The 15,434-nt window shown below is 41.6% G+C and overlaps 2 protein-coding genes across 2 annotated transcripts; one reads left to right on the forward strand and one right to left on the reverse strand.

Annotated features, from left to right (window-relative positions):
• Positions 1–344: 344 nt before the first annotated feature.
• LOC311282662 (olfactomedin-4-like) lies at positions 345–15,398 on the reverse strand. The gene is made up of 6 exons (XM_084396572.1): positions 15,356–15,398; positions 12,050–12,114; positions 11,461–11,619; positions 2,442–2,654; positions 1,694–1,826; positions 345–1,536 (listed from the first exon to the last, which is right to left on the reverse strand). The coding sequence occupies exons 1-6, from the start codon at positions 15,390–15,392 to the stop codon at positions 725–727; spliced, it is 1,419 nt and encodes a 472-aa protein (XP_084252698.1). The 5' UTR covers positions 15,393–15,398; the 3' UTR covers positions 345–724.
• On the forward strand, positions 12,391–15,252 carry LOC311282663 (olfactomedin-4). Its single transcript, XM_084396573.1, has 5 exons — positions 12,391–12,544; positions 12,639–12,761; positions 12,872–13,090; positions 13,299–13,452; positions 13,551–15,252. Exons 1-5 carry the CDS (start codon positions 12,488–12,490, stop codon positions 14,378–14,380), a joined length of 1,383 nt encoding a protein of 460 aa, XP_084252699.1. The 5' UTR covers positions 12,391–12,487; the 3' UTR covers positions 14,381–15,252.
• Positions 15,399–15,434: the final 36 nt, after the last annotated feature.

A 15,434-nucleotide genomic window follows, 5' to 3' on the forward strand; every position in this document is an offset into this window, starting at 1 on the left:
TCGAGTTCATGTGTAGAGCCCCTGGTGATACTTCGAGCAAAGTTTCATGTTGTGTCGAACCTTCTTAGTGTTTTAAAAATAGCGATTTTTGATGCTATCATAAAAGTGCCCCATTCACTCCCATTCACAAGGCATTTAACCTAAAACGAAAATACGGTCAAACTTAAAAGTGGCGTTTCCATTCTAATTATGCTTTTAAACGAAAGTTTGCCTTGAGTAGGTTAACAAAAAGACCCTAGGTTGCATTTTGGCGAGAGTTACCCTTTAACCGATCAAGCATGTGATAAAAAAAAGGCCTTTCTTTTTGCAGCAATGGCAGATAGGAAAATGAATGTCGAGACTGATGAGATCACATTTTGTTTATTGCAGTATGTGTTGTGACATTATAGTACTGAAAGAAAGTGTGCAGTTCGCAACAATATTTAGTAAAAAAAAGTTTAAAAAAAAAAGACACTGACAGAGAAGTATACAGCACTTTTTTTTTACGAAATACTTAAAGCATATTTATTAAGCATTTATTAATCTGTATTAAGAACCTTTATTGCAATAACAAAATTAAACAAAAACAATTCAAAAGACTTACAGTCACATAACGATATAGCGTAAAAAAACTAGATTAACCACTGCATATTTTGAGATTTTCTGCATGCTGTGCAATTTGGACTCACATAAACTATATGGTATTGCTTTTTTTTTTTTTTTCTTAGCTGCATATGAAAGACTCTCAGCTGAAAGTGTTATATGCTAACAGATAGGCATCATTATACATGTAAAGTCTCCTGTCAACGGGATTGTAGTTCAGATTGGCTATTCCAGCAGAAACCTTCTCAAAAGCCAAAGATAGAGTGTTTATCTCTTGGCCAGTGGTTGTATCAAAGGCATAAAACACCTCTTCTTGGTAAGTATTAACATAGCGTGTAGCGTACAGGACCCCGCACACCATAAACGTGCTGGTGACGGACCTCTTAAAGAGACGTGTCTTCCAGGTGTGGGTGATATTGAGCACCAGCGGGTCTAAGCGACTCACAACAATGTTGCCGTGGTTCTTTTCGGTGGCGTATATCACCCACACGGCGTTTTGGTCAGCCTCCAGGTCGATGTCTGTCCAGTCACGGCAGCTGTAGTAGCAGAAAGGGAACTGGTTGTCTATTCCGGCACCATCCAGTTTTACACGCTTGGTTGCTTGTGTTGTAATGTTAAAGCTACAGATCTCAGCGGTGCCATAGCATTGGTAAAATACGGTATTGTCGTACAGTATAGTGCCAGAGCCCTGAACAGCATTTTTGTCACTGTAGGATGATGCGATGGATTCATCTTTGTAGTTCTTGTTGGCCATGAAGTCTTCGTACGAGTTGTACATCCTGACTGTGTTCCCATTCTTGTGTCCACTCACCAGACAGTGTTCCCAATAACGTTCCTTGCTGTTCTGTTTGGCATCCCTACCCCAAGCACCTGAGATATAGGACTTGCTGATGGAATTGAGCTTGGTGACAACTGGAGAACTTACGTTGGTCATAATACGCTGATGACAAGTGCCTGCAAATGCATCGTATGGATTGGTCATATGTTCAATACTCAGGTAAACATATTTTACAGTCTCTTTCATGAAACGAGCAAACCAATTTTCACAATGCTGTTGAAAACATCAATTGAGATCACAACGTAAATGTCAAAACATTTCTCATGTACTTACTTCTGAAGTCGTCAGGTATAGTTTTGCAGGTCTGTGCTCTGTTGTTGAGGTCACGTAGCCTTGTTTTCATTGTCTCTAGATTGAAGACATTGCTTTTGTACATGTTCTGGATGTCCTTCTTTGCCCTAGTCAACTGAGAGAAACAGAATATCTTTGAATCCATTGGGAAATCTGGTTTTCGTCTTCCATTTTTTGGCGAATCTTTTGTTCATTTGCAATTAATGAATTTTCAATTCATGGAACTTCAATGAGGAGCAACCCGTAATCAGAAAACATTTTCTGCCACTTCTGATTTTTGGATACAAATGCAGACTAAACATGAGCTTCATGGAACAGCAGTTATCATTAATAATGTCTTACACTGTAGATTAAAATGTTTCTCATTCAAAACTATCATATGACTTCAGAAGACTTGTAGCACCAATTGTTATTGTTGACTAAAACTATTAAAAATTGTTTTTGGTAATTGAAATAAACCTTCAATTACAAATTGAAAAGTATTTGAACGCTACAAATACTTCAATTAAGTATATATATATAGTATATATACACACACACACACACAAACAAATATAATATAACAAAATTACAAAAATTAAAGCTAATACAGAATTTTAATAAATACTTTAAAAGTATATAAAAAAACACTAAAATAACATGACAAATCATATGGACTACATTTATGGTGCTTTTTTATGTTGTTTGGGTCTTTTTTGGAGACCTAGTCACTATTTTAAGAAAGATCTACCTCCTTCAGAAGGTCATTGGTCTCTTTGCTGGGGCTTTTCTTGTGAGCATCACTGGCAGTATTATAGATTCCGTCAAGTTCCTCCATCAGCTGTCGGAGTTGAAGGGCGTTGTACAGCCCTTTTGTGTTCAGATACTCAAACTGTTTCAGGCGGGCTGTGATGTCCTTAAGAGTGAGTTCCATCTTTGGCAGTTGTACATTTCTGTCCTTTACCTGGAAGTTTACAACGCAAATGAGTTCACTGACATTATTTACTTCAAGAATGAATCTACAGTATGCAGGGGTGATAGTAGAAAAAAATCCTAAGCCTGAACTTTTTTCCCTGGGAGATAAGCGGGCCCCTAAGCCAAGATATATGCCCTGATCAACATAATTGTCAAGCGGGATCCAGGGGTGTGCTCCCCTAGGAGAACATTTTGATAAATAGTCCCTTAAATGATAGATTCTGGTGACTTTTTTGGATATAAATGGACATCATTCACCACATGAAATGAACAAACCCAATACAAGCCTATATTACAGTAGCAGGTTTCAGTAAGTCAAATTTGCGACCTTTTTAAGACATTTTAAGACCATAAAGATTGAAATTTAAGACCTACCAGTATTGCCAAAAAATATTCAAATCAAAGAATTCATTTTATTTCAATGAATTCAGTAATTGAAAAAGCATTAATTTAATTTACTGATAAAGTAATCACATTAGTAACCTTCCACACCCAACAACGCGTGTCAGAGAAAAGAACAGAATCAGATATAATTTTTTTATAGAAAATTTAACTTTGCGTATTATACTGTAAAAAAACACATAATTGATTTTAGTTGATCATAACAAGAGATGAAATGGCATGAACATTTCATTTCATGATTATAGTGACAAAAATGATCACGTTATCACAGAATCCTGTTAAAAAAGTAGGCTACTAATACTACACAATGAAATCAATTCACCAAGTTTTATGTCAAAAACCAGCAAATAACAAATAAAGCATCAATATGCACTTTTTGTTTACACAAACATTAAAATAATACCATTAAAAATGATAGCCAGATTTTAAAAGTGTCTTGCAACATGTTATATACTAACATGTACAAGTTCAAATAAAGTTTTGACAAAAAACTTTTTTATAAAAAGATAAACCTCACATATTTCAGACTTTTTATAAAAAGAATGAGTCAAAAAAAGATAAATTACTGACATTAACAATGCTCTTTAGCTTATCTTTTATTATTAATAGTAAAATCAGGTCCGATTTTCCCGTGGCGTCTGTCATTGCTATACAACCATGCACTGACTGCGCTCTCCACAATGACAAAAAAGTTTTAGTGGCTAATGGATTTCCACCACCGAAAAACGCCTGGAAAAAAACAAGCGCGTCGCTTCAATTATGAGCACGCTTACCTAAGCGCGCCTACATTTGAATGAACTGAGCGCGCAAAAGACGCGATATGTGAACGGCCTGTTGGCGAGCTAACTCAAATCAGGCAACGAGCTAAAGCTGCTTGATGACTAGGATCTAACTCGTGTTGTGGCAGCACTTTTTTCCCGCTAGTTCCAATATTTTCCTTGCGCACAAAGTGCAGAAACATGCTCCTGGTTGCCGGAGTTTTTGACACCAGCTTCCAAAGGGCTTTTCGTCTCTACCCACCTCCTCTATCCAATACCATTTATTCTTTATGCCTTTATCGACAAGTTTGGTGTCTTCCCCTGGCTTCATAAAGTTGCACTCCATGACTTCGGCTATGTTTCGCGCTGCCAGTGTGGGAAACGAGAGTTACGTATGTAACTGCGGTTCTATGAGTTCTGGATGACCGCCAGAGGCAGTGCTTCACACTGGATACTATCTCTCGTCGCAAATGCATAGGTCGAGTCTAATACAAACAATGTCCCTCGTGACCAGGATGACTCGGGGTGCTCCCCTATTTAACCCCGTGACTTCCTGCAGACTGTCCCTACGGAATCTTCTCGCCTGACTCCGAGTGACAGAAAGCTCTGGCGGTCATCCAGAACTCATAGAACCGCAGTTACATACGTAACTCTCGTTCTATTTCGTTCTTCCTGACCGCCAGAGGCAGTGCTTCACACTGGATGACTTATACAACAAGGTCACGAGGAGGTCCAACTCACCCTTAAGAGGAAGTTGAGGGTCCTGACAGGACAGCTGTTCCAATATTACCGGAAGCAGCCACATTGACCCTGTAGTATCTGGCAAATGTATTTGTTGATGACCACGTAGCTGCTGCACAGATGTCACTTAGAAGGACCCCTTTTAATGCAGCCCAAGACGTTGATATGCCTCTTGTCGAATGGCATCTCACCCCCAAAGGCACTGGATATTTATTAGATGTGTAGGCGTGGGTGATAACCTCAACTACCCAGTGCGACAATCTCTGCTTTGAGAGGGGCTGACCTCTTTTTGGGCCCCCGTGACAGAGAAAAAGTTGGTCTGATTGTCGAAAAACTTCTGTGGCCCTCAGATAGGCCCGGAGAGCTCTTACTGGGCACAGCAGTGTGCTTCCACTTTCTTCCAGCGTGTTTGACATCGGAGGATTAAACACTGCCAGCTCAATAGCCTGGTTCCTAAAAAGGGCAGAAAGCCGCTTGGGGAGAAATGCTGGGTTGGGCCATAACGTCACAACTGAGCCATCTGCGTTCCAACGCATACAGGATGTGTTAACTGATAACGCGTGAAGTTCACTCACCCGCTTAGCTGAAGCAATGGCCAAGAGAAACGCTGCCTTCAATGAGATCCACTTCAGATCGCTCTGCTCTAGAGGTTCAAACGGGGGCAATGTAAGAGACTTTAAGACTAGGCCCAGGTCCCATAAAGAAACCCTAATGGCCTGAGGGGGGCGCAGTCGCTGAGCACCTCTAAGAAACTGAGTAACCAAGGCATGAGAACCCAATTGCTGACCATCTATTCTTACGTGATGTGCTGAAATTGCAGCCACATAAACTCTTAAAGTAGCAGCTGCTCTATTCTTTTCTAATAGTGACTGCAGAAAACGTAAAATCAGAGGAACAGGGCAGTGCTCTGGGACCACTGCCTGCTCCCTACACCAATCAGAGAAAAGCTTCCATCGATAGGCATAAGCACTCCTGGTGGAAGGTGCTCTAGAGTTCAATATGGTGTTCTGGACCCCTTGATCGCAGGCTCCAAAGAGTGGTTCCGGCCCCTCAGAGGCCACACACAAAGCTGCAGGCGGTCTGGATTCGGGTGCCAAATCTGACCCTCCAACTGCTGGAGGAGATCCTTTCTCCTGGGAAGAGTCCAAGGATCCCCGTCTAGGAGCCTGTACATCACTGGAAACCAAGGTCTCCCCGGCCAGTTTGGCGCCACTAGCAGGAGCCTGTGGTGCTCTTGAAGAACCCTGTGAACAGTCACCCCGATCATCGGTATCGGGGGAAAGGCATAGAGTAACCGATCTGGCCAGGCGTGGGCTAGAGCATCCTGCCCCAGCGGACTGGATTCCTCTGCTAGTGAGAACCAGAGACGGCAGTGGGTCGTTGTCGCCGAGGCAAATAGGTCCACTTCTGCCCTGCCAAACCGCTGCCATATCATCTCTACCACTTCTGGGTTGAGCCTCCACTCCGTTGATGGAATTCTGTGGCGCGACAACAAATCTGGAACCACGTTTAATACCCCTGGAATATGCATTGCTCTGATACTTGCCAAGCGAGGGAAGGCCCAAGTCAGCAGTTCCTGCGATACTTGAAGGGATTGGCTGGACCTTGTGCCCCCTTGATGGTTGATGTGATAAACCACCGATTTGTTGTCCGACCTGACGAGAATATGCCTGCCCTTCAAAAACGGAGCGAGGTGCTTCAGAGCTCGCAGAACTGCACGAAGTTCCAGGGTATTTATATTCTCGCCCTCTTCCCGAGGACCCCATTGTCCTGTGACTGCTCTGTGTTGCCAGACTGCCCCCCAGCCAGTAAGGGACGCATCGGTCTGGACTATCTCCCTTCGAGAAGGAATCATGCCCAGAACAACCCCCTTGGTCAGATACAATCTGCTCCTCCAAGACTTCAGGGCCAGAAGGCATCGCTGTGTCACCTTGATCAACCTGTTCTTGTGCCAACTGGGGTTCAAGTGGAGACTGTTCACCCATCTTTGAAAGGGGCGTAGTGAAAGGAGGCCCAATGGTATGACTGCCGCTGCTGCCGCCAACATACCTGTGAGCCTGAGGAAGCACCTGAATGGAAGTCTGGCATGCCTCCGAAACCGTTGAAGGAGTAGTAGTATATTGTCCACTCGTTGTTCTGATGGAGTGGCTTTCATTGACTGTGAGTCCAGCGCGAGACCTAGGAACCCCACAGATTGACTTGGAATTAATCGGCTCTTGCTGAAATTCACAGAAAGGCCCAGTCGAGTAATATGTGCGAGCAGCTGTGTGATTTCTAACACTGCCTGCTCCTGAGAGTGGGAGCAAAGGAGCCAGTCGTCCAAGTATGGAAGCACCTGTAGCCCTGTGGCTTGGATTGGAGCCAGTGCGGCCGCCATGCACCTCGTGAAGACTCGTGGCGATAGAGAAAGGCCGAATGGGAGGACACGGAATTGATAGACCTGGTCCTGGAATGCAAATCGGAGGAACGGCCTGTGTTGAGGAGCAATTGGAATATGGAAGTAAGCATCCTTTAGGTCTACCGTAGTAAACCAGTGCTGCTGCTTGACCGCCTGAAGAACATCGGTTATGCGCAACATTCGAAATGGCAAGATCTTCAGGAACTTGTTGAGGCCGCGAAGGTCGAGTATGGGCCTTACCCCGCCATCCTTCTTTGGAATGAGGAAGTAAATGGAGAAAAACCCACCTAGCCGTTCTGACCAATCTACTGGTTCGATGGCACCTTTCTCTAGGAGTTTTGCTATTTCTTGTTTTAAGGCAAGTGAACTGTTGGGGTCTGAGACTACGGTCATCCTGACCCCTTTGAAAGCGGGCGGCCGCCGTCGGAACTGCAGCTTGTACCCCTGGGTTAGTGTTGCTATAACCCATGGGTCGGAAGTTGTTGTTTCCCAGTAACTGAGCTGCTGATAAGAAAACCGTCCGACGGCCGGCCACTGACCTTCAGGACCTACGTCCATGGCCTCTAGCATCCCTGGTGGGCCGTTGGCCAGGTGCTCTACCCCTAGGAGCCTGAAATACTTGCTGACCCCGAGCCCGGGGCCGCGGAGTAGAATTTTCTACACGTGGTGATCTCGGAGGCTGGCCCCTGTGAAGAGCACCTGGGCGTGTTGAAAACGTAGAGCGTGGCAGTTCATACCCCCTAGAAGGCTGTCGGTAATTTACGTGAGCCTGTGGAACTCTCCTCAGGTCAGCAAACTGCTGCCTGGTCTGATTCACCTGGACACTACGCTCCAGCGTCTCCTGTGCAGCTGGCCCAAAGAGTTGCCCTGGAACAACAGGAACAGGGCTCGAAATTAACTTTTTTACTTGGTAGCACTGGTGCTCCCAACTTCAAAAAGTTAGGAGCACCAGCAAAAATTTAGGAGCACCCACCAAAAATTAAGGAGCACCACAACTACAAATTATATATTAACAGATTTTATTTCATCCTGTGGCCAAGATTTGAAATTTGGTCTTCTGGCTCTATATCATCTCACCCCGATGATATTGGCACATGATTTGTCATTTGACATAAATTAAGTGAAGGCAAGCTCTTCTTTGGCGATGGTGTATGCGGTGTTATATTCATAGACAGTATGGTTATATTTGACGTATCCTGCTGATTAAAAGCCTTAATAATCGAACCTGATGAACCTGATTTGTTTGCCACACACCTGTCCCTGCATTTTTTGCTTGGCACTTGGCACTCTATTGCTATTAATATGCTGTATTAATCGTTGTTAATCTTAGTTAAAAAAAATACAGCTGTTCATTGTTCATTAATGTTAGGCTACTTCACAGTGCATTTACTATGTTAACAAATAAAATAAAAAAATAATTCAATAATGTAGGCTACTAGTAGCCCAAATGTTGAAATTAACATTTTAACAATGGTTAACAAATTAACAAAGTGCAGTTTATTAATAGTACATGTTAACTGTGTTAACTAGAATTTAATAAGTGGAACATTATTGTAAAGTGGTACCGATTTGTTATACACCGATTCAAACGTCTCGTGAGTGTTTTGGACAGATCAGTTGTTTTAACCATTCATTAAAGTGAATCGGTTCAAATGAGTCATTAGTTCGCGAATCGGACGTGTCATTAGTGGACGTGTAGCATACGGCAAGCGTTGTGTGATTATCCCGGTAGTTTATTTTTTAGCACAATTCACACTCCACGGTAATTTAGGAGAAAAAAATCTCCGAATGCTCCACGTGAAACTTCGGTCTTCCACCCTTTTTCTATCGTGTCAAATGATTTTGATTAATATGCGCGAGGGAGAGAGAGCAAGACAGCGCGCGCGCGGCCGGGGCTTTCTCTCGTCAAGCGCAGCAGTCACTCACGCACCGATCAAAAGGCTTTGGCGGCCGCCAAAAAAAATCAATGCAGGAAAAACCCCGGGATTGGTTATATATATAGCGTTGGATAGAATGACGGTCCGGCCATCGCGTATCAGCGCACATAAGGTACACACTGTGAAGTAATTTACAAACGTTTTTTAGAGAAATGAAAACAGGTCGCACCACAACCATTATTTGCACTCGCACAAATGCTCCCAAATATATTTTTAGGTCGCACAGATTAAATTTCAGGAGCATATGCGACCAAAATGGTCGCAATTTCGAGCCTTGAGGAAGGTCCCTTAATGTTCTCCTACATGCCTCAGACAGAGGTGATTGTGCAAGCCAGACTTGGCGGCGTGCTTGTGTGAGCGTTGACATAAGCCTTCCCAGCTCTCTTGTCATGAATGCCACTGCCTGAAGGGAGGCATCACTTAAGTTTTGGTTAAAAGGATCACTCCCTGATGATTGAAGGGACTGAGACAGGGCCAACATGAGATGGGAGAGAGAATTGCCAATGCGACCCATTCGTGCTGCCGTGTTATATGCCTGGATAAGATGATCATCTGTAATCCTGCATTGTGGCCGGGGGCATCGAACATTAGGCCTCAATACCTCCTCTGGGGAAAGAACAAACGAGGCAATAAAAGGATCAACCTTAGGCATCTGACCCAAGCCATAAGTGTCTGCATCCTGCATCGCAGCCAATGCCCTGTTTGCACTAGTGGGGTGCATAAGAGACCTAGGGTTAGCCCAGCATCTTTGCAACTCCTCGATATAATCCTTTGATGGTGGAATTGTAAGAGGAGAGGGATGCGCTGAACCTCTGAAAAAAGCACTAGAAGAGGTTGCCACCGCCGGGGCTGTGTCAAGACCCAAGCGAGCCAATGCAGCCTGAAGAGCTTGCTTCACCAGCTCTTGCTCTGACTGTGGACCTTCTGCCGATCCATGACCAGCTTCCTGTGAGCCATCATGGGAGAATTGGGATTGATGATCAGATATAACCTCCATTTCTCCATCAACATCATCATAGAACTGGCTCTGAGAAGCCGCCATTGAAAGGACATCCTCCTCCCCAATAGGTGACTCCTTAGCAGGGCTTTCGACTGAGGATACTAGTCTCTCGCTCGGTTGCAACTTCATAAGCAAAGACTTGATCTGAGCAAACTCAGCCGTCAGCACATCCACCTTCTTCCCTAAAGGGTCTTCCTTGGGTCTTTTACCAGCGGAAGCACTGGTTGATTCAGTATTTTTACGCTTACTTGTTGTTTTACTTGGTGGAGGTGGTGGTAGCGACTCTCCCAAAAGCCCTTCCACCATGGTTACCCTCGAAGTCCTCCTCTCCCAAGACATGACGCTACAGTTCATGCAAGCGTCTTCTGTAAGGCCCTGTTTAAGGTGTTCTAGGCCTAAACAGGAAGGGCAGCAGTCATGCCCATCATCCGCCTGGAGAACAGCCATGCACAATGTGCAAGTATGAGGTAACTTTTCCATTCTGGTTCCGGAAGATATTTAGTAGGTCGAGCGGAAACACTCTGACTGTCACTGTCCCAAGCAAGCCTTGCCAGAAAACTTACTAGAGAGAAATAATTTCTATACAATATATTATACACACACCATTGTAGTGTACATGTAATATATAACAATCCTATATTATAATTAATGCATGTATATTTATATATACACGAGGCCCAAGCTTATAATAATTTTTTTTTTTTTTTTTTTACAACTGCTAGCTCATTCAATGACACAGTAGATGAGTATTGTACCTATTAGTCTAGATATCAATCGCTATACAGAGCGCACACACTCCGAGCGTGGTCTTAACTAACTTAACTTACAGCTGCAAGTTATTATGGTCTTTTCAACGAGCGAAAACACTCTGTCCAGCGACCAACACAATGCCAGGAAAACGAGAACGAACCCCAGCATAAATGTAAACAAACTCACCTGCTTTATTATCAATGCAATCCCAACGAATCCGTTGCAGCCTCTGGAGGACGCGCAATCGCGAGACACCAACAATGCTTCCTGTTGCGAGGCTGTGTAGAACGGATTCCAGGTTGTTTTTTTTTTACATAATCTACGACCTGCATACATGCACGCGAGAAGATTATAGGGACAGTCTGCAGGAAGTCACGGGGTTAAATAGGGGAGCACCCCGAGTCATCCTGGTCACGAGGGACATTGTTTGTATTAGACTCGACCTATGCATTTGCGACGAGAGATAGTATCCAGTGTGAAGCACTGCCTCTGGCGGTCAGGAAGAACGAAATAGAACACATTCGTAGTGTATGTGAAACACAAAACAAATTCGCACGTGGAGTGACTGCTGAATCAATCTGATTGGCCAAAACCCAAGACCAGCCCCTACCCTATTACCGATTGGCTGAAGTAGGCTTACTGGTGTGGTTTAGTGAAAGCGCCTCTCAGATCTTGGGATAATTGTCAGATCACGCGAACGCGAACCTGATTTTTTTTTTTTTTTTTTCGCAGGCATATGTCTGTACGCCGGAAATCCGGCGTGGCGCCGGAGTGCTATCAGGTCTGAGTATGACTTTAAAGGATCTCACCTTTTTATGAAACTGTATAAGGTTGTCCTCACAGGTCTGGACTTGATTTGCGACTTCCTCGAACTTCATAGTGGGGAAAGCCCAGATAGAGCTGCTTAATTTACACACGCAGGAATCATTATTCTGTTCACCTTGAATTCTCTGAGCCTGGACAGTCGCCTGATTACACACATAAACACAAGATATTGAATACAATTCACAATTCTTTAAATTCTGCCTTTTACTAAATATTTGCCTTTAAATTATAGTTAAACAATTACATGAAAACTTAATGCATGAACTTAGAACAAAAAAGATTATTAACTTTATTTGATTGTATTATAATACATTATTTAAATAAAATAACCTTGTTCATTGTTACCTTATTTAATGCTTCAATAATTTTTGGGAGTCAAATAATGAGATCTATTATATAACCACTGTAATATGTACAGAAAATAATACTGTATATTCATATTTAATTTTATATAATAAACATACATAGACATATCCAGATTATTTAACTAACATATTAGTACAAATTCATTTAAAAAAAAACATTTCAAATAAGACATTCACAAATCCAAAACATATAAAAGATGGGACTTACTGTGACTGTGAGGACCAACAGGTACGAGAGCATGATGAGCAAATAACCCCGAAAGGCTAAAAGTCCTGCTTTAAACAACACAAACATTTTGATGTTGCAAATACATACAGTGTTACAAAAGACCTTTAGAAGAAAAAAAACAAACCAACACACATCTCACAACAAATCTGCAATATCACCGTTGTGGTCAGGCTGTGAGGCAAAACAAATGTCGAAAATTTGTCAGTTCATGATAAACAATACCATTTTCCATTACTCATTGACCTAAGGTGTCCACAAAGATAAGACGAAGATTGCAACAAACTGTTCCACCCACAGAAATAAAGAAGTATCTCTCTTTTTTTTTTATCAGCTATTTCACCATAATGATATGGCTTTAAAACTCTGCTGCTGCCACCAAACGTTGTTTATTATAGGGTCCACTTTCTACCTTCAGACATGAGTCAGTATAATATATTCATTTTGTTGATCCTCATTCCTCTAACTTTCACTCAGGTAAGAAAGAAATATATTCCTGACTATAAAATTCAAAAATATGTGTTTCTGCTTGTTTTATATAATAAAATTTCCTGTCATCTGGTCATCACAGTCAGTGAAAGGGAAGGACTGTGTGTGCGATCTAAAAAATTCAGATCCCGTTTTCCCGGAGAAAAAACTCAAGGACGTAGAAACCACTTCCTTACAATGCACTGGGACCATCACTTCAGAAAAGGTAGAATGAAATGATTTAAAAGTATTTTTTTTTATCTGTTGTTCAAACTTATTTTAAATAACTAAATTCAATAAAATTCAAATTAATAGTGTTAATGTAAATATCTGCAGATGACAGACTTAGACATACTTGTGCTGGGTCTACAACAACGCATCAAGCAGTTGGAGGAAAACGTGATCGTGCTAGAAAAGGAGGATGACAAGAATCTATATGGAGCCGTTTCTCTACGCATCATTGAGTTAGAGATCGTCGAGATTCAGGACCTCCTCGACAAACTCAACAGGACCACCCAAAATTACCAGCATATCAGTATACAGACTGCAGCTCAGGTGACTTGCTGTACAAAAAAAAAAGTGCTTTGTCATTATTATTATTATTTTCTAATATTAATTTATTTGGTTCTTTTGTGTTTCTGTAATAATTCATTTTTACATAAATAAAAAAATATCCAAGTTTTAATAGGCACATCTGTTGTCTTGAAACAACAGATATACAGGTTAATTTTTTTTTTTTTTAATATGTGATATTTTCTTAAAGCTTGAAGATATGAAAGGCACAATGGCGGAACTGGAGAAGTTTGACAACATGCAGGTGATAAAGACAAATAGAGAGAACCAGCGCGTTAAGAGGAACCTGGAACAGTGTAAAGAAGAGCTCAAGGCTACAGCAGCACCTCCTACAGTTCCCCCAGGTTTGCTAAAGACCCCAATAATCGCTTAACTCAAGCTTTCTGAGCTTTTTCATTATTAACCACAGCAGAAAGTCTTACGTTTCTGTTTCTCTTTGTAGCCCGCTGTGGTCTGGGCCGTGTGGTCAGTGTGGCGGGACCTAGAACGTATTCCCTCACGGTCTACAGCACCTCCTATACTTATGGTGCTTGGGGTCGAGATGCAAAGCCGGCTCCAGGAGACGAGAACAAGTACTGGCTGGTGGTGCTGTCAAGTAGTAATGTATATGGCTACTTTATCCGCCAGTACAGTACCTTGAGTACTCTTTTATTAGCTATAGGACCAACAGATACCTATATATCAAGCTCCAACCCCACAACAAACACAATTCAGGGGCCAAACATGGTCATGTACGGCAATGCGCTCTACTATAACTGTTACTACACATACTCCGTCTGTCAGTTCAACATGACGACTCGTTCTGTCAGTACTGTTTCTTTACCTAAAGATGCAGGTTTCAACAACAAGTTTCCTTTCGCACACCTCGGCACAACATACACCTATACAGATTTGGATTTTGCCACAGATGAATCAGGCGTCTATGTTATATACGCAACCACAAGCAACTTTGGAAATGTGGTGATCAGTAAAGTTGAGACTAGTAACCCTCCTGTTTTGAACCAAACATGGTCCACTTCTCTTTACAAAGGGACTGCCACAAACACCTTCATGGTGTGCGGTGTGCTTTATGCTACTCGTTACCTAGATAAAGAAATAGAAGAGATCTTTTACTCTTATGACACCAAGACAAAAGAAGAGCGCTTTGATTTGAAAATTAATATTAAGAAGATGCAGACTAATATTCAGTTTCTAAACTATGACCCCAGAGATCATCTGCTGTATGTCTACAGTGATGCCTACATTCTAACTTACGAGCTCATCTTTCAGTAAGCCTCCAGTTATTTGAGACATGACTAGCATCCCATTTCACATACTGTCTGTACTAAATAGTATGCAAGATTAGAAATAGTACATTGCAAATGATCGTGCAGATCGTAAAGATAGTAGATAGATTTTTTTTTAAGTGTGTATTTGCAGGGTTAAGGTAATTAAGTTAAATGCTAATGCAAGGCACTGAATATATCAGTTGCTAATTTTAGTTTTTACATCTAAAACAGATTACATCTACTTTCAAGGAGTCTGTGATATCGATAAAATTTGGTCCCACTTTATATTAGGTGTCTTTAACTATGTACTAACATTTATACAATACGCTTATTGTGTACATAAATGTTTTTACACTAAACCTATATTGTAAAAATACATACAGCTGTAATTAATTTCTGTAATTACATCTATGATTACCCCGTTGACCCTTCCCTTACCCCTTAACCCTCCCTTAAACCTAACCATACCACCAAACCTTTCCCTGACCTTACTCATATCTCACTTCAATAGCAGCAAAAGTGTTTTGAAATACAATATGAACACAACAATTGCATTGTACTATTTTTTATGAAAGTACATAGCAGTTAACACCTAATATAAAGTGACTGGAAATTTCAGTAAATATTGTAGTATTATGTACTAGTGTCTAGCTAGTGTCTTATCATATTATACATTAAAAAGTATATACATTCCCATCACCAATGAAGTATGTAAATGTACTGTAGAGAAGTATGTTAATTGAAATGCAGCTTATGAATGTTTTTTTCTCACTGCATCTTTAAATGCTTAGCTTTGTCATGCATGTGAGGTGAAGAAATTCACAAATGTATCGCACATTTTGTTTCTTGAAATAAATCACAGCAAAGTTTATAAAATGTGTGCGCTGGATTACTTCTGCAGACAAATTATGACAAGAACAATTATGACAAAAAGTTTATGACAACATTTTTTACTTTTTATCGAATAATTATGACTTACCCATCTTTTCTCGTACGTGGCAGAAATAGGTTTCCATAAAAGCAACTTAGACCTATTTATATATACTAATGTGTGTGTG

Source organism: Rutilus rutilus (assembly GCF_951802725.1).
Source record: "Rutilus rutilus genome assembly, chromosome: 23".
Taxonomy (NCBI): Eukaryota; Metazoa; Chordata; class Actinopteri; order Cypriniformes; family Leuciscidae; genus Rutilus; species Rutilus rutilus.